The 23,501-nt window shown below is 35.8% G+C and overlaps 1 protein-coding gene across 2 annotated transcripts in view; it reads right to left on the bottom strand.

The window, feature by feature from the left end:
* Positions 1–23,501, bottom strand: part of DIAPH3 (diaphanous related formin 3) — a 516,072-nt gene that overhangs the window by 141,447 nt on the left and 351,124 nt on the right. For both annotated transcript variants that reach the window (XM_069068623.1, XM_069068622.1), the window contains one exon: positions 18,733–18,868. In XM_069068623.1, the coding sequence (XP_068924724.1) occupies positions 18,733–18,868 (136 nt within the window). The remainder of the gene's footprint in view (positions 1–18,732; positions 18,869–23,501) is intronic.

Genomic DNA, 23,501 nt, shown 5'->3' with positions numbered 1-23,501 from the left:
AAGACTCATTGAGTGAAAAAATTCAAAATAGGTGCTAAGGTGAAGTTTTTCTTTAAAAAGTTATACATGAGTTGAATTTACTTACATCTCTTGTTTTTGTAGAATACTAAGCAGCAAGTTGTGTGCACATAAGTGGGTATCTATATACAGTTAACATCTCTGAGAATTTTAGGAGGTCATAAATGGTGCCCCAATTAATGTAAGGCTAGCCATAGCTCAAGAGCCAATTGTTATGGAAAAAGAATTTGTCCAGGGTAAACTGATCTCAAAATCTTTTAGATCTCCTGAGGTAACTCCACTATTTTATTCTAAAAATAAATAGTTACACAGTAGCTAAATGTGTGACACATTAACTATAACAGGATGCTACTTTATGAACGTTAATGAGCTCTCTTTATAAAGTGCTGACTGATTTTCAGGGAAAATGAGAAGTTGTCTACATATAACGAATTCAATACTTTGTCATTTATGACTTTCCTGACTCTATGTATATACGTTATACTTCCACTTCAGATAATTAAGACAACAGGGATATTATCAAGCTTGTACTGGCACTATAGATAATTCAAAATTATTTTATATTATGTCCTTCCACATTCAACAATCTAGCCAAACAAGCCTGTCAGCTGTTCCTAGAACTCAGCATTCAGTTTCCCATCCTCTTGTTTTCACATAAGCTGTCTGCATTGTGTAGGCATTCCTTTCTCTCCTCCTTGTCTTTGAACACTGAGCTTCAAGATTCACCTCATGCCATTTCCTATATTCCTCATATTATATTATATATTTCCTCATGCCTTTTGTGACACCTCTTCTCCCCAAAACTTCAGTTAGTGTTTTATAATTCTTAAATTATTATGTATTTATTTAGCTGTGTATCTGTTTAGAAGAATGGTTTTAATTTAGTCTTTGTGGCCTCTGGATCTTAGCAGGGTCTGGCACACAGTAGGTATAATGAAAGTTCATTCAATTAAAGTTGTGGATGAAAAGGGTTTATGATTAAAAGAAAAGGATTTCTATTTGCCACACTAGAAACTCTACAAGGACAAGGACTCCCTCTTTTCTGTCCTTTATATCTTACCCAGGTTAAATACAGTGCTTTGCACAAAGAAGACCCTTAATTATTACACAACTGAATCTATAAACCATGACCTCTGAGGATGTAGAAAGAAATAGGCAATACTTTTTTTATGCTTCCCTTTCACTAAAAACTATAGTATTCTCTATAATACTTTAAGTGAATTTTCTTTTCTTTTTTTTCTTTTTGGAGGGGGGCGGGGAGCAAGGTAATTGGGATTAAGTGACTTGCCCAAGATCACACGTGAATTTTTCTAATGACAATTTTTTGTCTTTTAACATTTTAAAGAAAAGTTGGGGATGTGGGAGAAGGAACTTTAAACAAAGAATGTATACAGTAATTCAATCAATAACTGTAGCAGTTTAACCACAGGCTTAAAGGCAGTTGGTTGTTGGTACTGTTGGCTTATTTAGTAAGAATGATCTGTTAATACCATATTAGTACAGGATTTTTGTTTGGACAGTAGAATATTATCTGAGCATTACTTACTCTCTCTTCCCTTCTCCTACTGCCTCCTAAGAAAATGTAATTTCATTCACTGTGTCAACTGTTTTGTTGAATGTTATATCCTTAGACCCTATGTATCTCATATAGTAACTGCTTAATACACCTTAACAAATAAATGACTCTACAAAATTATAAAGAAAGAGTTCAAACTTTTCAGGTCACCAATATGGCATCTTTTTTTTCCTCTTTAAAATTCACTAATTTAAAGAACTAATTTACAGCATATTAGGAGAAATTACTTGTCACTAATCCTGTACTTTAATAATTTTGAATTATTTAACTAAAATAGTACTGTGACTGGAATGGCAGGGGGTATAATCAAGTGTATAATATCTCTAATAATGAAATGGATGTATTCCAATGATACAAGTTTTAAGATACTTCATAATCAGACATAAAAACAAAATAAGAGCCATGGGGATATCTGATGTAGTGGTGGGAAGGAAAGGGGAGGGAAGAAGCATTATAATGCAAATAACTAGTAGAGACTAATTAAAATAATATCATATGGGAAAAGGACAGAAGGAAGAGTCAAATGATAACCTCAAGATTTTTGAACATCAAAAACTGGATGTCATTACATACAGAAGTAATGAATTCAGAAAAAAAAGTTTGTAAGTTTGTTTTATAAAGAATTAGACATGACTTTGAAAACAGCTTCTAAATAGTGAATAAGTAATAAACCATGGAATTCAGTGTATCCTTTTAATTAAAAATGTAACAACAAAAAATGTTTCACCAATTTCAGATATAGTCAACTTTCACTTAGGAAATCAAAATTCTTTGATAGCTTCATGAATAGACCAAACAAAAGTTAATGACCCATGAGACAACAACATATATTAAAACAAAGTCAAATGTTGGAAAATAAAAGTGGTCCAAGACATCATAAACAAAAACTGCCTAAATCTTACAAGAGGACAAAGTGAAAATAAAAAGAATTCACTGATCATCTCCTGAAATAAACAGCTAAATGAAAATTATCCAAGCTTCCCGGTCAAAGAAAAAAATATTGAAAGCAGTCATAAAAAAAAATAGAGATCAAATACCAAGCAATCATACTTAGGATCACAACAGATTGAGTAGTTTGTACCATAAAGGAGTGGAATGTGGACTATGGTTTTACAAAGGGAAAAAGATATTGGCTTACAACCCAGAATAATTTATCCAGAAAAATTGAGCATAACCTACAAAAATGAGCATGGTTCTATGACTGAGATGTCTTCCAAGCATTACTGATAAAAAGAGAGGAATTGATCAGAAACTTTGAGATATAAACACAGGAGTGAAGAGAAACAAAAAGGCAGATCCAAGTAAGCAATTAGAAAAAAAAAATACTATGTCTTCTAGTGGGGTGCATTCCCTCAGTCCACACACACACACACACACACACACACACACACACATACTTTGGTGTATAAATGCATTTAACATAACCAGGAAACAGGGTAGAACAAGGAAAAGGAAAAAAGAAAAGGGAAGGATTAGTTATGAGCAAAACAAAATCTGTGCTCTCAGCAATCCTCTAGAATTGAATGCTACATTTACTTTAGTAAAGATTATTTTCTCACCAAGGTGTCCTCTACAGTAATGAAATCACAGCTCCAGTTACTAGTCCTATCCTCTCCCAACCAAGGAGCTTCATCTTGACATTTCCAAGGTAGGATATTTATCACAGTTCTCTTTTATAGAAATATTCCAGTCAATTATTCAAGGACTAATTCTCCATATGCTATTTTCTTCTGTTTTTCTTAATGTTACTACTATGTAACCAGAGGGAAAAAAAAAAGAAAACAGAAGGAAAAGGTGCTCAACAACATTCAACAAGTATTTATTGTTTGCTATGTGTGAATTAAAGTGGAATGTAAGAGTGGAATGAATTACAGTGCAATGTAATAGTAATGGAATTTAAAGATCCCCCTGTATTGGCTTGGTTTTTGGATTGATTGTGTTAAAACCCAGAGCTTGTGAATCCCACTTGTGGGATGGACTTGTTGATGTGAAAAGAGAGTGCTGAACTGGGAGGAGCTGGTGACATAAATTTAGAGAGACACAAGCAAAGAGAGAGGCAGAAGAACTTTTTGGAAGCAGCACCTTGGAGGCAGAGAGAGACAGAGAGGATTGCTAAGGGCCAGTTGGAATTGCCCAGGACTTTTGAGAGCTGCCACCCAGAGCTGCCAAGGACTAAGGAGACATGGCTGTTATGCTGGTACTTTGTCGGTCTGTTTTGATGTTGTTTTGCCAGATTTGTTCACTGGTGAAAAACAGTCCTGTTGCTGCAGAGGTCCTGGAACCTTGCTGTTGGTTCAGAGCTCCTGAGACTGTTCTGCAGACAGAGAGTGAATTCTGTTGACTGGTGAAGGACAGTGCTGTTGTTCAGAGATCCTGAAACCTTGCTGTTGGTTCAAAAGCCCTGAAGAAGGATTTTCTTGTTGCGTGTTTACAGAAATCCTGGAAGAGGGTTTTGCTAATGTTTTCAGGGGTGCTAGGACTGTTCTGCAGCAGAGAATGAATTAATGAAGACACTGGCAATGTATCTTGTGGCCTTTCTAAGCTTGGTCTCCCTAGGAACAAAGACTACTTAGAACTTGCCTCTGGTCAAGATGAAGAAAAGACCTCTCTTTGGGTATTAAATGCTGTGCTTAAGCTTGTTGTAACTCTGGGGTAGATTCAATTGTGATCCAAGGGTGGGGAACTTTTGACATTTTTGTGCTCTGTGATTGAACAAATGAATGTATTTTATTATGATTGGAAACTAATCTCCATTTGAGAAGAGGGGCTTTGTGGTTGACTAAATCAACCACAAAGAGGGGTGGAGTAGTACTTAGAAGAGGGTCTTTGGGATTGACTAAATGAATTATAATGCCCAGGGGTGGAGTAGTACTTGGAGATTATTGAATTATACTTGGTGAATGCTGTATTTTGAATTATGCTATATTTTGATTTTCTCTGTTCTTAATTTTTCACTGAATAAAATGGAGAGCACCTATGCTGATATTTTGAAGCTTGGGAAGTTGCCTTTGCTTAGCATTACAGTGTTGAGGTTAAAGAGAGACACATACTACAGTATAAAATGGGATATGTTAAGTGGATGAGAGGTAAAAACAAAGTGAAGTGTGAGTTCCCAAGAAACCAATAGTAGTTATTTGAAGTACCTCCTATATCAGAGGTTCCCAAACTTATTTGGCCTACTGTCCTCTTTTCAAGAAATAAATAATTACTCAGCGTCCCCCTGGAAATATACTTTCTTTAGTAGATCTACTTTCTTTTAGCCCTTTTGTTTTTTGAAATTTGCATCATTTCAAAAAAATATAAATTTTTCTAAGAAAAAATTTATACATCTTAAATTTAATAATTTATTATAAATTTTTGGGGTTTTTACTGCATTTAAATATTGATGATGCATCATGTAATTGTATAGTATGATATTATAAACAAGTCATTGCATGCACATATTCCTGCCAATGCATGCTGGACTTCCTGACAATGCATGACATACTCCCCTGCCAACACCTGCTTGTTAAGACCTGTGGGTAGACTTGACCACTGATTGGTTATACTTGCATTTTGTGTGGTTATTTGGAAAATAATGCAATCACTATGACTTTAATTCCGTAATAAAACAGATGAAATATGTATGTTTTTTTTCAAAATCTTCTTTCCTTATGCTTCCACTTCCCCTTTATTTTTATTCAACACCCCTCAGTTGCACCCAAGTAACTGCTTGGTGGATGATTGCAGTTCTCCCCAGGGGGTGATTTGCCCACTTTGAATATATCTTTGATGTGGAAAAAGGGTAGGAACTAATTATAAGAATAAAGTACATGGGGCAGAGTCCAGATGGCTGAGTAGAAACAGGACCTCCACCCGGCTCCGGCTCCCACTACCTCCAATCCACGTAAAAGGGGACTCTAAACAAACTTTGGAGCAACAGAACCCACAAAATGACACAGAGAACCTAACCTCCCGATGAGGACAGCCCGGCAGGCCAGCAGGAACTGGCCAGTGCAACACTCTGGGAGCTGAGCCCTGCCCAACACAGAGGTTTTAGCCCCAGGGCGGGCCTGACTAGCCACCCGCTGGAAGGACTCCAGATCACCAGCAGCTATGGTGGTCTAGGTTTATCAACACATAGATGCTAAGGACAAAGTGAGAGTTCAGTGCAGTTTGGACTTTGGGACACAGTAGTTGTGAGTGCGTGGGCTTTTGCCCCCGGGGCCAAGCCATTGAGGGCTGCTGTGCAGCCGCTGCCACGTGGCAGCTTTAGCTCTTGGCCTGCAGAGTGTAGGGGGACCAGTCTGACGGGTAATCGCTCTTGCTTTAATCTGCCTGGATCTGGATTGAAGTCTAGGGTGGAGGTCCTGGGGTGTGTGACCAGCTTGCCAGAGCATGTGGAGGCTTCAGAGAGGGCACCCACTAATACTTCCAGCAATTGAGAAAACCCCAGCATTTGGAACGAAGCTCCCCTGTCTGGTGGCAGAGTCCTACTGTGGCAAAAAGCTCAGGGGTCAAGTGACTGAGGGGCGACATGACCAGGCAAAGGAAGCAAACCAGGTAAAGCAATTCAACATTAGACTCCTATTTTTGGGACAAAAAAGATCAAAGCATGGAACAGGAGGAAGACAGTGAAGTCAGAACTCCTGCACCAAAAGCTTCTAAGCAAAATACGAGCTGGTTACAGGCCATAGAGGACCTTAAGAAACAGATAAGAGAAGTGGAGGAAAAATTGGGAAGAGAAATGAGAACAAGGCAAGAAAATTACAAAATGAGTCAACAGCCTGACTGAATAAATTACCACCTTAAAAAATAGACTAACTCAAATGGCACAAGAGGCCCAAAAAGGCAATGAGGAGAAGAACGCCTTAAAAAGCTGAATTTTCCAGATGGAAAAAGAATTTCAAAAGCTCAATGAGGAGAATTATTCCTTCAGAATTAGCTTGGAGCAAATGGAAACTAGTGACTTTATGAGAAATCAAGATGCTGTTAAACAAATCCAAACAAATGAAATAAAACAAGGCACTGTGGAATATCTCATGGGAAAAACCACTGACCTGGAAAATAGATCCAGGAGAGATAATTTAAAAATTATTGGACTACCTGAAAGCCATGATCAAAAAAAGAACCTAAAAATCATCCTCCAAGAAATTCTCAAGGAAAACTACCCTGATGTTTTAGAATCAGAGGGCAAAATAGAGGTTGAAAGAATCCACCGATCACCTCCTGAAAAAGATACCAAAGAGAAAACTCCTAGGAATATTATAGCCAGGTTCCAGAATTTCCAGATGAAGGAGAGAATATTACAAGGAGCCAGGAAGAAACAATTTGAATATTGTGGAAACACAATCAGGACAACTCAGAATCTGGCAGCTTATACACTGAGAGATCGAAGGGCTGGGAATATGATATTCTGGAGGTCAAAAGAGCTGGGATTAAAACCAAGAATTACCTACCCAGCAAAAGTGAGTATCATGTTTCAGGGGAAAACATGGTCGTTCAGTGGAATAGAGGACTTTCAAGCATTCTTGATGAGAAAACCAGAGTTGAATAGAAAATTTGACATTCGGAAAAAAGAACCAAGAAAAGCATGAGAAGGTAAATAAGAAAAAGCAATCATAAGGAACTTATCAAAGTTGAAATATTAGCATTCCTACATGGAAAAACGCTAATTGTAAATGATGAAACTTTTCTCATTATGAAAATAGTTGAAGGGAATAGAAATATATGTGTGTGTATATATATATATATATATATATATATATATGTGTGTGTGTGTGTGTGTGTGTGTCTATATTGGAGGGTATATGGCATATGAATACATATGTGAATGTGTGTTTATATGTTTACAGGTATACACACATAGATAGAGGGCACAGGACCAATTTAATAGGAAGGGATGATACTTAAAAGGTGAAATTAAGAGGTGAGAGAGTAATATAATGAGAGGAGATGGGGAGAGACAGAATGGGGTAAACTATCTCATATAGAAGAGGCAAGGGAAAATGGTTACAATGGGGAAGAATGGAGGGGAAGAATAGGAAGGCAAAAGGGAATGGGTCAACCTCATTCTCATGGAATTTGGCTCAGGAGGGGACTGAAATACACACTAAATAGGGTATCTCACTTTCCAGGAGAGTAGGACGATGGAAGGGAGAGCAGGCTGGTAGGGAGGGAAGTTGGAAGCACCCACTTTTGAAAAGGGATGGGATCAAAGTAGAGAATAGAACAAGTGGGAGGTGGGATAGGAGGGAGGGTAATATAGTCATTCTTTTACAATATATCTATTATGTTACTGTTTTGCATTAGCCACACACGTACAACCTATACTGAACTGCTTATCTTCCCAGTAACGGTGGGTGACAAGGAAGGAAGGGAATGAATCTGGAATTCAAAGTTTTAAAATCAAATATTCAAATATATATGTGTGTGTATATATATATATATATATATACTATTATTATTATATTATATATATATATACTATTATTAATACCATCTTACATGTAATTGGGAAATAAGATATACAGGCACTGAGGCATAGAGATCCACTGGAAAAGTCGAAAGGGGTATGGAAGAAAGTATGGGAGAGGGCAGATTGGAGGAGGGGATATCCTGTGGGACTGCTATTTTGGGGCGGTGGGTAGGGGAAAAACGGGGAGAAAATTTGTAACTCAAAATCTGGCGGAAACGAATGATGTAAATCAGAAGTTAATAAAGCATTAAAAAAAAGAAATGGAAAAAATTGTATTGATCAGTTACACTGATTTTTCTACCTCTTACTTTCCCACCTTTTTTTTTTTTTTGGTCTTTAAAAATACTATTTGTTATATGGAATTTAGAGGTTTGTAGGGGGAAGTTGTGGTGATGTAAAATATGAAGATATCAAGAAAAAACTTATTTACAAAGTATTTATATCTAGAAACAGGAGATTCTCTAACTTAGTATCTCAGAGAGCTGCCTAGGGCACTAGCAAGTTGGTTGACCATCCTAGGATCACACAACTAGTATGTATCAAAGACTTGACTTGGACACAAACATCTTCTTGATTTCTGAGGTGAACTCTCTAGTCAGTAGATAAAATTGCCTTACTTCCATTTATCCTTTCTATCCAACATAAAAAATAAGAATGGTATACATAATTTCCTAATTCCTTTAACAATAATGTAGGGAAAATGCCAAAACCGTTAGGAGGGGGGAATAACCTCTTTGGTTGACAAATGTGCTAAGATTTATAGATGAAATTTCTAAGTTAGATTAACATAACATACAATTTCTCTAAAAAGCAGGGCTAATTGCTTTTATTCAGAATCACAAAATGGAAACAAAGGAGCAGTTTCACCCAAGTGGGTAAACAACAGATTTTTAAAATGTAATTACCTCTTTATTTAATAGACTGTAGTTGCACCAAATGAGACATTTTAGTCTAATAAATAATAAATGAAATATTAAAATATAGTAGTTGTTCACATGAAGTTTAAATTATTCTATTAAATAAACTCAGTTCATCTACAAAATATAATCATATAAAACCAGGACCATTTTGAGGCCATTCTGATGAGCCATTTAAAAATCATGTGGATTAACTCACATACTCAGGAAGTTCTAATGCATAAAATGACAATTATATTATGAAATGGTCTTACTTTTCCCACCACCTACAAAAAATACGAATAAAATTGGGCACAAAACTACATACAGATCCTATGCATTGATTATCCCTAGCTATCTTGGTACAAACAATTACATACCAGTATAGCTTTGTATCTATGCTAAATAATCACTAAATTCTTTGTTTACTAGATATCCTTTGCATTTGATGCCTCACCACTGCCTGCCTCCTCAATTAAATGAAAATGCAATCTAAATTATAAAACTACTAACTTACATAAAACTTGATATATGGCATAAGAAATGAATTATTAAATATATGTACTATAGCAATATATAAAGGGCTATTTGTTTAATTTAAAGGTATCAGCTATGGAAACAACACAAAAAAATCATGCAACAATGGATATTTGGAAGACCTATGAGTTTGTCTCTCTAAAAATAAAAAAAAGATAGAAGAAAAGAACTCTTGGAAGGTGTGATATGGTAGTGTGACATTTCTGCTATTCTTACCTTTACAACAGAGCTTTGTGGTTTAAATACCATTTCCCTTCTTTTGAAATTGCAGTAGACTATTTCATATTTTTCATTATACTTACAAAAATACACACTCTGAAAAGATAGTGATAATAAATAGTCGGTCTGAAAAGTCACTCTGCACTCTTGCCAAGGGCAAGCAATGATTTATGATGGACAAACAAGAAAGAACACTGATTTAATTTTATTTTACCACCTTAGGTAGTAAAATCCTAATTCTTGGACCATAAAAGTGTTTCTTACTTGCAAAGTTGCAAATAGTATATAATAAACTCAATTCCCTTATATATAAATGAGAAGTCTGGCTCACTAATTCTGTGAAAAGAATTCCTCTTGGTATTTATGGTAGGTTGAGGGGATGAGGGCAATTGAACTTATATAATAATATTTAGAAGTATATAGTAACCACTATTTGGACAGGTTTCTGGAACACAATCTAACGGTGCACATCTCCATTATTGCTATTCTAGAGAGGGGAAGAACAGGCCTTTTTGTCCATCACTAATATGAAGAAGAATTTGAGGACGTGCTAATCATAATTTAGGAAGGGATAATTTAATTTAAAATGCATATATTGTGCTTACTATGTTTTAGGCACTGGCTAAGAGCTGTGGGTACAAAGCTTAAAAAAAGAGACAGTATTTGCCCTCAAGAAGCTTCTATTTCTTGAGGAATTGAATGTTGTAAACTAAGGATAAATAAATTTTTAAAAAATTCAAAAAAAAAGGAAGCTTGTATTTCAAAATGGGAAGACTACACAAACAGGGAAGAAATGGAAATCGGGGAAGGGAGCTTTGCTCTGGGGAACGTGAATAGTGAAAGGGGGTATGTATGTTGGCAGGCAAATTATCAGATGGCTTGGATGGGATCTTAAGTTAAAGAATGTCTACAGGGCCGGGGAACTTGAGGTCTTGAGACCACAGGCCTTCTAAGCCTTTGGGTGAGGCCTTTTGAATGAGTTCAAGTTTCACAGAACAAATCCTTTTATTAAAGGGATTAGTACTGTGAAGTCTGGATTCAGTCAAAGGACCAGACTTGAGGACTTGGAGGGCCACATGTGGCCCATCCCTCATGCAGAGTCTAGAATCTGACATGGATATAATACAGGAAGGTAATAGTTTGTATACATATAGGCACCAGTGATTGGGTCCTGCCTAAGGGTAGGAGACACAAGAAGCTACCTTTCCAGACACTGGGTCAGAGATTCAGGAAGAACAAAGAAAGGAAGTTTTGCTCTCACATCCTGTCTAGAAACTACTGCTGGTTCAGTTGGGATTAGGAGGGTTTGGGAGTGAGAAGTCAATGTCGACAGACTTACAGTGATATGGCCTGGGTGGATGATTAGAGATGATATGAATATGTAAAATTTGTACTGGTTTATTGGAAAGCACCCCCTCCCCCCACATCTCTCAGAGTTTATTGCTGCTCTGAGTATACTCCTACTCTGCTCTGAGATATAAAAAGGTATTTACATCTTCTTCCCTCCCTCCCTCATGAATAACATTTTGCCTTATCAGGCCAACCTCATCACTTCTTATAAGCTTTTTGAGGGCAGATTTTGACTCCTTGTATTTGTATCCCTGATGCTGGACATGTAGTGTTTACTAAATGCTTTTTCGTTCATTGATTCATTCAGAAGTATAGACCCTTTTGCATAAGTTTCCATAAGGGAAGAACTGGATTGATGAGAAAATCTGAAATTATCATATCATATTTTCAGCTGCTTGTGCTATATTACTAATAGAAAGAAGCTTGAAGTTTTAGTGACATCTGTTGGAATGATCAAAAATGAAATTATTTCTAGCACAGAGTTTATATATCAATAGAAGAAAAGATTTCTTTATTTAGAAACAGCTGCATGCTTTTTGATTCATTCCAAGGTATTCAGCTGATCACTGTTTTAAATCAGAATTCTCACTATTCTTTAAGATTTTTGTTATATTTTTCTAAATTAATCTAAACTATTTTCTTGCCTTTGTAATAGAAGATTCCAACACACTTGGAAGGAAAATCATTAAGCTATTTTTTTGAAGCTGAGGAAATAAAAATGGAAGGCCATGAAATTGCATGGATGATACTATCACATCTTCATAATTCTAAATTTCTCAATTAAAGAACACATCTGCTGTAGGAAATCATAAATGCATAAAATGTGATGTCCAGGTCATAAGTCTTGAAAATTGATCTTGTATGACAAGCTGTTTTGTTCTGTATGAGAACATTATCAGTAATGAAATGCTCATCAGGCTCCTGTCATTTTAGTCACTTGATACTTCTGGGACCCACCAGGTTAAAATGGTGACTTCTATCCAGTACCACCTCCAAACTCACATATGTTATCAAAATTGTCAGTAGACACAAGGGCACACCTCATATGTAATTTGCAATGACAAAGGATGATTATAAATTGGCAGTATTCTTAAATGAATAGGAAATTGAATGTCAATAAATCAGAAAAAAATATTAACTCAATTCAAACATTTATTAAACACATATTAAGTAAAGAGCATTATGCTAGGCATTGGTCTATATGACCTTACACTACAATATATCATCTAAAAAGAGGCAGAGAAAGTAGAGATAGGTAGTGATGGTTAGTGATGTCATACAGAGAGGTACACTGGCAACTATCTGTCAGTCTGTCTTCATAGGGAATATATCCAAGATGTGACAGAGAATCTCATAAGACCTGACAAATTACTCATTACTTCAGAATGACCATTACTCACTACTGGTTATTTACATGGACATAATAAATGATACTGGCAGAAGGAATCAAAAAAGTATTGAAAAATCCTATGGAGTCTCAGGCAAGAAAGGGAAGATTCTGGAACACAGGTGGTATTTTTATGACTAATGCCCATGGAAAGCAAAGGTTTTAAAACATAATGGTAGACTTAGATTGTGAGCAGATGCTTAAAAACATGTTGTCTAAGAAGAATTTGTATTTCTGAGTCATAGCTTAAAATAGAGGAAAACCGGTTCCTTTATTATTAGTTAATACAAGTAAAAAGGTTTAGTGAGAATATATTTGCCTGAAAACTTGCAAATCTAACTCAAAGGTTCACAAACTGAAAAGGAAGAGGGGAGAAAATTACCTATTTATAGGCACCAAGCTAGAGATCATGGAGAATGGCTGCAATGTAGAAAGAATGGCAAATGAGACACATAGAAGTTGACAGGAGGCAAAAATCTAAGAAAGGAGGCAGTAATAAAACAGGTTATCCGATGTCTATGGGGAAAAAATATAAGATAAACTACAGAACTTAATAAGATTTGACCTGTTAATAGGTGTGGTGATACTCATAACTGGAATTTGACTAGAAAAGGGTAAGCCTTTTAAAAAAATATAGATACAGATACACACACACGGTAGTGTTGCGATATGCTCAGGTGAGGAAATCTAAGAGCCAGGAAAAAAAGTGATATTTGTCGCTTAAACAAACCATAGATGAGCAGGCTTAAAGGAAGCGGACAAAGAGCATGAGAAGCATCTCGAGCCTGGCAGGGATTCAGCAATGAGACAGGGTGTGGCAACGAAGGAAAGTCAGAACCGCAGAGATATCTCTTAGAAGATTTTTTCTATCAAAAGTAGAATAGCTTTTAATCTTTTTACTTGCCTTAATGATAATTTTACCCTTCAAATGACTGAGGTGCCAGTAAGTGCAAGATCTATTCTGGATCTGATTTTCAGTAATAACAGGGAGCTTATTACTAGGGTAGAAAAATGGGAAACTTAGGATAGGAAAAGCGGAGAACTGAGTAGGTTTTAGGCATGGGGAAGTGACCATTTCATATTTGTATTTGGCATAAAGAAAGAGGAAAGGCAGGTATCCTCTGACATACACACTAGATTTGGGGACAGCAAATTTTGTATAATTCATAGAAATGATAAACAGGCACCCATGAACCAATATTCTACATTAGAATTGAATCCCAAAAGGACAGAAAACTCAAGAAAAAAAAATTCTGAAGACACAAAAGAAAACAAAAGGGAGTTGTCTAAAGAAACTATGGTGAAGACACAGTATGAGGGTTGGGGACAGAGCAATATCATAGACCAAATGACGGGCTTAAATCAGCTGCAAGTTTTAATTCTAGATGTTATGTAACTTAATAATCCTGAAAAGGAAAACTTGAGTAAATGTAGAAATGTTTGTGTACTATTATTTTCATACACATGTACAGATATATAAGGGCATATAAAATGAGACATTCTGTCAAGTCCATATAGGAATCTTAGAAATGCATTGTATGTGATACTGAAGGCTGGACTAGTCTCTTTTCATTCTCTGAGTCAACTGTGATGCTCTAAATTCTCAAGACTATCTGTTGAAGGAAGGGAAAAAAGATAAAGTCTTTATAGCAGTAAAGACTTTGAATTGAAGGGCCTGATCATTAAATTGGGCATCATTATCTAGCTCATATTTACATAAGCTTTAAGTTTTACAAAGTACTTAATACAGGGTGTCCTAAAAGTGTTAGGTCACTTTTATGCTGCTAAAGCTTACCTAATAAGTTAATAAAATCTATCTAGTCATTTTAAGATTTAATAGTTTAAAAACACCGTAAGACTTTCTAACCACCCTATATATATTATCCCATTTAAATCTCTAAGTCCCACTGTTAGGTTGTTGCTATTATTATCTTTACAGATGAAGAAACTGAGATTTAGAGAGTTTAAGTAACCTGATGTAGTCATAAACATTGTGTATCACCCAAGTACTATAAATGAGATCTCACTAGCCAAAAACAAGAGGTAGCCTACCAAATAATTTAGATTAAAAAAATATCATGTTTGGAAGATGAGAGGAAAAGCTGGTAACAGAGGAGGAATAGAGAGAAGTATAGATGAACAGATGCAAAGCTCAGTAAGAACTATGGGGAAAATGTAAACAGTAACAAAAGGCTATAAAAATGTAATTTTTCTCAGTGAATTTTAAGGCAAATTTTTCAGCAAAGAATGTGGGAAGGGAGCCATAAAAGGTTTGAGGAGGGATGAAAAGACCTGAAAAAGATGAATGGTGAGTCATAACGGGGGGATTGTGTTGTACCAGGGAAGGCCACTTGAGATTACTTAACATAAATTTGTAGTGACCCCAGTAAGCAAGGCTGATGATGGGAGTATTCCAAGGCAGAAACTTCACAGATGATAGGGTACCTACAATGTGCCTGGTACTATGATAGGTATTAGGGTTCAAATACAATGAATGAAATATTCCTTCTTCACAAGATGATTATATTTTAACAGGAGAAAACAAGAACATAGGGGCGGCTAGGTGGCGCAGTGAGTAGAATGCTGGCCCCGGAGTCAGGAGGACCTGAGTTCGGATCCAGCCTCAGACACTTAACACACACACACACACACACACACACACACACACACACACAAAACTAGCTGTGTGACCTTGGGCAAGTTACTTAACCTCAATTGCCCTCCAAAAAGGAAAAAAAAAAGAAAAAAAAAAGAAAATAAGAACATATCTAAGTATATAGAGAATAAACATTAAAAATGTAAACACTTGTAAATACAAAGTGGTTACAGCTGAATATTAACAGTTGAGGTGATTTGAAAATGCTTCATCTAGAAGGTGGTATTTGAACTGTATCTTTGAAAAAAAAAGAAGGATTCTATGGGGCTGAGGCGAAGAGAATTTGCGTTTCTGCCATGGAGAGGAGGGGGGCGGGTAGCTAGTACAAAGACACATAGATAAGTGATGGAGAGTCATGTGTGCAAAACAGAGAGAAGATTAATTAGATTTGTATCATAAAGTACAGGAGGAAGAGTAACATACAATAAGACTGGAAAAATAAATTGGAATAAGGTTGTAAAGCTTTAAAAGTTAAAAGAGCAGGGTTTATATGTGATCCTAGAGGCAAAAGAAGGCCTTTCTTTTGGAGTTCATGCAGTTGGAGAATGACATTGACACTTAAGGAAAATCAGTTTGGATGATGGAAGGAAAGAAATGGGAGAGACTCGTGAGAGGGAGACCCTGCAGGAGGTCATTAAAACAACGTAGGCAAGGGGTGCTAAGGTGCCTGAATTAAGGTCATGGCTATATTATTAGAGAGAAGGGGTTCAATGTGAGAGGTGTTGTAGAGGTAGAAATGGCAAAATCTGGCAACTGATTGGATATGTGGGGTTTGGAAATGCAAGGAATCAAGGAAAATGCCAATATTTTGCACTTTGGAAATAAAAAATGATGGCATCTTCAACAGAAATATAAAAATTTGGAAGAGGGCTGGCTTTTAAGGGACATACGGAATTTGAGATGTCTCCAGGAAATGCAATTTGAAATGTCGTATACTCAGCTGCTGATATAGCACTTAGGTTCATGGACAGAATACCCAGATCTGCAAGGTATTAGCATAGAGATGATAATTAAACCCATCTGTATCTGACTTAAGAGATCATGTCAGAAAATTTAAGAGAGTAAAGAGTAAGAGGCCCAGGACAAAAATAGTTAGGGGATATGATCTAGATGATGAATTTAGCAAAGAAAGCAGAGAAGAATGGTTAGACATTTAGGAGGAAGATCAAGAGAGCATTCTAAAGTGCAGAAACATTCAATGATATGCCCCTGAAACACAAAAATACTACTAAGATTCATATCCTTTATCCATAGATGTCCCACAAGGTTTTGTCTTGGGTCCTCTTCTCTTCTCCCTCTATACTACTTCACTTGATGATCTCATCAACTCCTATGGATTTAATTACTATCTCTATGCTGACCATGTGCAAATGTATCTATCCTGACACAAATTCTTATCAGACCTCCAATCTCACATCTCCAACTGCCTTTCAGACATCTTGAACTAAATGTGTCCAAGACAGAACTCATTATCTTTGCCCCTAGCCTTTATCCCCACTTTCATATTATCGTAGAGGGCAAGAGCATCCTCCCAATCTCACAGGTTCACAACCTAGGAGTCATTCTGTATTCTTCATTATCTCTCATCCCCCACCTCCATATCCAATCTGCTGTCAAAGCTTATTAATTTCACTTTTGTAAAATTACTCATAAACACCTCCTTCTCTCCTTTGACCTTGCCATCACTCTAGTGCCGACCCTCATCACCTCAAGCCCGTGTGCCCCAAGTCTCTCCCCACTTCAAGTCACAAAAATGATTTTTCCAAAGAACGTATCCTCCTACTAAATAAACTCTAGTAGTTCCCTATGGCCTTCAGGATTAAATACAAAATCTTCTATATAACTTCAAAACCCTCCTTCCTTCATACTTCTTATACTTTATTCTCTGACACAGGTTTTCTTGATGTTCCACAAACAATTCACTTTATCTCTTAGCTCCAGGGATTTTCTCTAGCTGTCTCCCATTCCAGGAATGCTCTCCTTCCTCAGCTATGCCTATTGGCTTTCCTTATGGCCCAACTAAAAGCTCATCTCACATAAGAAGCCTTTCCTGACCCCTCTTAATTCTAGTGCTTTTCCTCTGTTAATTATTTCCTATGTATCTTATAAATAGCTTGTTTGAGTGTGTACTGTCTCCTCCCTTAAGACTATGGACTTCTTGAGGCCAGAGACTGGTTTGGGGTTGATTTGTTTTTCGTTTTTTTGTATCTCCAGTAGTTTAGCACAGTGCCTGACCCAAAGCAGACACTTAATGTTTATGGACTGACTGATTCAAACCCAATCCATTCTATAATGCCAGGTAGAATTTAATAAAATAAATATACCTAGTCTTTTGAACAGATCATCATAAATTCCACTTATTTTGATCTGAGGAGATTGCTACTTAAAGTTTACTTTGAATGTCAAGTATGATCAAACAATCTAATGAAATATGAGTCAAGTTTGTAGTTTAGTGTTCATCTGAAATCAAATGAGTCAAACTTCAAAGGCAGGATTCAAGAAAATTATGTAAATCCTATAGTGATAATTTATTTTAAAATTTATTTAGAAACTGTAAGCTTTAGAAGTCAAAGCAAAACTTCTCTGATCTCCAGATATAGTAAATTAAGACTGACATTTGTATTTAGGCTAAAGGTAATGCCTGTGACTATTCCCTGAGGGGCAGAGAGGCACTTATAAACAAACACTTGGGTCTGCATGATTTTCTGCACTGGAGGAAACAGTGTTTTTATATACATGCATACATACACACACACACACACATTTAGCTACTCAGTTTGCCTTACTCATCATAAAATAGGTCTTCTGAATTGAAAGTAGAAAGGGGTGATTCCTGCAAAGTAGGTCTCTTAATTTACCTCTCAAGAGATCTGTGATGAATTTGCAGTTCTGATTTATAAAGTACACCATTTCAACAGTGATGCTAACAGACTCTCATTAGGATTTAGAATTAGAATTAAGACTTGCTTTTGAAAATTTGAGAAGAAAGGAAATAAGGGAGGTAGGAACCTATTACGATAATTTCTTTAACTCACTTAAATTTTAAGTAAATGACATGTGAACTTTGGAAAGTAAATTTTTCTATAATAATATTTATCTAATTTCTTCTTAGTTAATATAATTAATCATGGGTAATTAAGGGTTTTATAGAAATGAATGGAATGGAAATGGAAAGTGACTATAAAGACAGTATGGAGTACTATCTAATATATATCAAACTTAATGACTTGCTAACATGAATAACAATCATCATCATTGCTTACATAGAATTTCAAGGTTTTCAAAGTACTTTTTATGCAATTATCATACTTCATTCCCTCAAAAATCATGAGCAAGGTGCTATATATTTTGCTAGGTTTTATAGATGAGCAAATTGGGAAACTGAGGCTCAGAAACGTTAAGGGACTTGCACAATGTCATACAGCTAGAGATTTCTAGATTTCATTTCAGAGATAATTTGTCTGACTCCAAGTATGGCATTCTACCATGTCATCTACCAAGAAATGAAATAGTGAGATTAGAATTGCTGTAGAGTCCAAGCATAAATATTCATTATTATATTTTTTCATCAATCACATCAAAATATGTCAATCAGTTTACTTTTTATGGTTATAAGAAATACTCAATAGTACTCACCAGTTTTCATTTCTATCAACCGTTTCTTTTTTTGCTGACGTTCTGCCTTTTCTCTTTCTGCTATTTCTTTGGCTATCCTGGTACGTTTCTCTTTTTCCTCAGCTTCTCTTCGTTTGATGTTCTCCTTCATTGCTTGCTATGAAAAATGATTTAAAATATTACTAAGGTTGAATATTGCCTAAAAAAGGAAAAACATTAAATTCATTCATAGATCTATGAAACTTGTATTTTTAAAAGCACCTACTATGCAGCAGATGCTGTGCCAAGCACCGGGGATACAAATATAAAAAAAAATTAGGATAATAAACAATTCCAAGAATCCTTATTGTATATTGTTCTCAAAACAGTATTCACAGAAAATTTAGTTTAATCTTGGGACTACTTTTTTTTGGTACAGCTGAATAGCATTTAAAAGCACTTGTTCCTTAATTGTATCAATTAAAAAGGGGATAAAACAAAACTTTGTATATTCAAACAACAATGATTAAAATAATATACACACATGGCTAATATTTTCTTATTTATCTAGTCAATGTTTTGAATATCTATTAACTGGATCATTTTACTCCTACTACTGCCACCATCTTAATCCAAGTAAGACAAAATTACTTTAATATTAATTGATTCAATAAGCCCCTAAAATGAATTTTTCATGTCCTGTACTAGGTGCTAATAATACAGTCCTTGCCTTCACAGAGTTTATATTTCTACTGGAGAAAAATATCATGTTCACAGATAATAAAAAGTAATTTGAGTAATGGGGATGGCATTCATTGACAAGGGAAGTCAATAAGGGTTTTTTATATAACATGGCTCTTGAGTCAGCTCTGAAGGGAGCAAGGGATTATGAAAGGCAAGGGTTAGGTGGGAGAGCATTCCAAACACGGGCCAGTCTGGACAAAGGCACAAACACGGAAGGTAGAAAGCAATACAAGGAAAACAGCTAGGAGACCACTTGGTCTACACTGTAGAATCTATGAAGAGTAGTGTGAAATGAAGCTGAGAAGTAAGTCTGGACTTTGACTAAATAGTTTTAAAGGCAAAACAGTTATAAAGCAAAATGAGTCTCTATTTTCTAATAGAGACAATAGGCTGCCACTTATACTTGTAGAGCAGAGAAGTGACAATCAGATCTGTGTCTTAGGAATTACAATTTAGCAACAGTATGGAGGACATATTTTATGCAGAGAAAATGGATGCAGGAAGACCAGCTAGAAGGAAATTACAATAATCCAGAAGAAATGTAGGGTCTGAACTAGAATACAAGCTTTGTGAGTGGAAAAAAGGGGGATAGATGCAAGAGACAGTGTGGAGCTAGAAGCAATGAGACTTATAAATATACATAACATCTGTCAATTTAAGTACATGTAAGTAGAGTTGAAATTTTGTGATGACCTTCTTATTAGAAAGCTTATTTTGTTTACAGGAGTTAACCTTTTATTATATTGAAATACATTTGCTGGGGCGGCCAGGTGGTGCAGTGAGTAAGAGCACCGGGCCCAGAGCACCACACCCAGAAATAACTGGCCGTGTAACCTTGTGCAAGTTACTTAACCCCAATTGCTTTAAAAAAAAAAAAGATACATTTGCCATCTGAGATTATCTGACATCTCTTTCCCTCCTTTATGGAAAGACAAAAGAGGGTGAAGAGAATATATATATTTGCATGGGAAGAACAATTGATCCTTTAGTCACCCATCTGGCAGGCAAACAGTAAATAATGTTTATATAATCAATCAGGAAATTAGCATTTATTAAGCACCTACTATGTACCAATGATTGAGTTAGGTGCTAGATATATAAAGACAAAATTTCCTAAGATGCTTACATTCTACCAGTGGAGATAAAATGTCTATTTACAAATCTATACAAAATAAATCCAAAGTAGATAAAAAGGATGGACATGGATGGTTGGGAAGATCAGGAAAGGCTTCATGAAAAAAATGATATTTGGAAGAAGTAAGGGATTTTATGAAGTGGAGGTGAAAAGGGAGTATATTTAGGCAAAGAAGATGGTCAGTGCAAAGGCATGGAAATAACATGAGGAAGAAGGGAATTTGGCTGGATTGCAAGGTATTTATATGCAGTGAAGCTGGTAAGATAAGAAGGGTCTAGGCTGTGCAGTCTAACAAAAGAATTTGGCGGGGGCACTGGGATTTATGGGGTAAAGAAGTTAACATGCTCAAATTTTACTTAAGTAAAATCATTTTTCCAACTATGTGAAGTATGGAATAAAAAAGCAGAGACTTGAAGCAGGGAGACCAATTATGTGACTGCAACAGTCAAGGCAGAAGGTAATGAGAGCCTGATTAAGGAAGTGAGTGTATGAGTAGAGATAAAGAGCCTGATGTAAGAGCTTTTGTGCAAACAGAAACAGCAAGAACTGGCAATTGATCAGATAGATGAACTAAGAGAGAGAAACTGAGGATAACATGGAATTTACAAACCTGAGAGATTGGACAATGGAACTACCTCTGAGAGAAATAAGTTTGGCAGAGAAGAGGGTTTGAAGGAAAAAAGATAATAAATTCTATTTTAGACATGTTATAGTGGAGACGTCTCCAGGACACTCATGTTTGCAATGTCCAATGGGCAACTGGTGTGATGTGGCATCAGAGGTTCAGAGAGAGGCTAAGATAGAATATAGATCTTTGAATCATGTGCATAGAGAAGATAAGTAAGCTCATAGGAGCTGATGAGTTTGTCAAGAGTGTAAAGTAAGATATTCAGTGCCATACCAATCAAACTAGCAAAAAAATTATTTTGTAGAGCTAGAAAAATGGTAAATTCATCTGGAAGAATAAAAGGTCCAGAATATCAAGAGAATTAAGAAATGCAAAAGAAGGTGGCTTAGATGTACCAGGTCTAAAACTGTAGGATAAAGCAGCAATCATCAAAACTACTTGGTAACTGGCTAAGAAATAGAATGGTGGATCAGTGGAATAGTTTAGGTACACAAGGCACAGTAGTCAATGACTCTAGTCACTGTTAGATAAATCCAGAGACTCCAGCTTCCAGGATAAGAATTTACTATCTGACAAAAACTTCTGGGAAAACCAGAAAACAGTATAGCAGAAACCAACATTTCACACCTTATACCAAGGTATAAGGTCAAAATGGGTGCACTGTTTTGACATAAAAGCTGATATCAAAAGCAAATTAGGAGAGCAAGGAATAGTTTACCTGTCAGATCTACGGAGAACAGAAGAATCTGTGACCAAACAAGCAACAGAAAGCATTATGAAATGCAAAATGGATAGTTTTGATTGCATTAAATTAAAAAGCTTTTGCACAAAGTTGATACAACTAAGATCAGAAAGGTAGTAGAAAGCTGGGAAACAATTTTACAGCCAATATCTCTGATAAAAGCATCATTTCTAAAATATATAGAGAACTAAGTCAAATTTATAAGAATAAAAGTCATTCCCCAATTGATAAATGGTCAAAGGATATGAACAGGCAGTTTTCAAATGAATAAATTAAAGTTATAGTCACATGAAAAAATGCTCTCACTATTGATTAGAGAAAAGCAAATTAAAACAACTCTGAGGTACTACATCACACCTAAAAGACTGGTTAACAAGGTAAAACAGGAAAATGATAAATGGTGGAGATGTGGGAAAATTGGAACACTAATGCATTGTTGGTGGAGTTGTGAACTGATCCAATCATTCTGGAGAGCAATTTGGAAGTATGCCCAATGGGCTATAAAAATATGCATACACTTTGACCCAGTAATACCACTTCCAGGGCTGTATCCCAAAGAGATCATAAAAACAGGAAAAGAGCCCATATGTACAAAAAATATGTATAGCAGTTCTATTTGTGGTGGCCAAGAATTGGAAATCGAGGGAATGACCATTAATTGGGAAATGGCAGAACAAATTGTAGCATATGAATATAATGGAATATTATTGTTCCATAAGAAATAATGAGCAGGCAGATTTCAGAAAAACCTGGAAAGAATTCCATGAACTGATGCTGAGTGAACAGAACCAAGAGAACAATGTACACAGTAACAGCAACACTGTATGATGACCAGCTTTGATAGACTTAGCTCTTCTCAGCAATGCAATGATCTAAGACAATTCCAAAAGACTCATAATGGAAAATGCTATCCACATATAGAGAAAGAACTATGGAGTCTGAATACAAATTGAAGCATACTATTTCCCCCCTTTATTTTTGTTTTTTTCTTTCTGGTGGTTTTTCCCTTTTGTTCTGATTCTTCTTTACAACATGCCTAATGTGGAAATATGTTTAACATGATTGTACACGTATAGCTTATATCAGATTGTTTGCCATCTTGTGGAGGTATGAGGGGAGAGAGGGAAGGAGGGATCACATTGTTTATTTGTATATTTTCAAGGATAAAACTCGAAATTAGTACAAATGGTCAAATATTCTCTTTTAATAAGTACAAGTTCATTGTAAAATAAGCTTTTTATCTACATTTTCTAGAAATCATTGGTACTTCTTTCATATTTTGCATTAGACAATAAAAAGGCAAAATCATTTTATGTGAAAAATAACATATACATTTAGGAATATGGTCTAAAGTCGTTGAAGCAATTTGGCTTTATGAAAAATTAAGTATGGATTTTCAGTTTTTAAAAATCATACCTAGTTTAATCATCATTTCCTGTCATGTTATAACCTCAAGAAGAATAACAATGAAAAGATACATTGTGTGGCATAGCAAGAAATGGTGGTTAGGAATTAATGCAAGAACTAATTTGTATTTTTTTTCATTCTATACAATTTTGTAA

The sequence above is a fragment of the Petaurus breviceps genome, unplaced genomic scaffold, assembly GCF_028583685.1.
Source record: "Petaurus breviceps papuanus isolate PSGF00001 unplaced genomic scaffold, PetGlider_PUasm1.0 90769, whole genome shotgun sequence".
In the NCBI taxonomy this organism is placed as follows: domain Eukaryota; kingdom Metazoa; phylum Chordata; class Mammalia; order Diprotodontia; family Petauridae; genus Petaurus; species Petaurus breviceps.
This window is presented reverse-complemented; position numbering and strand designations above follow the sequence as displayed.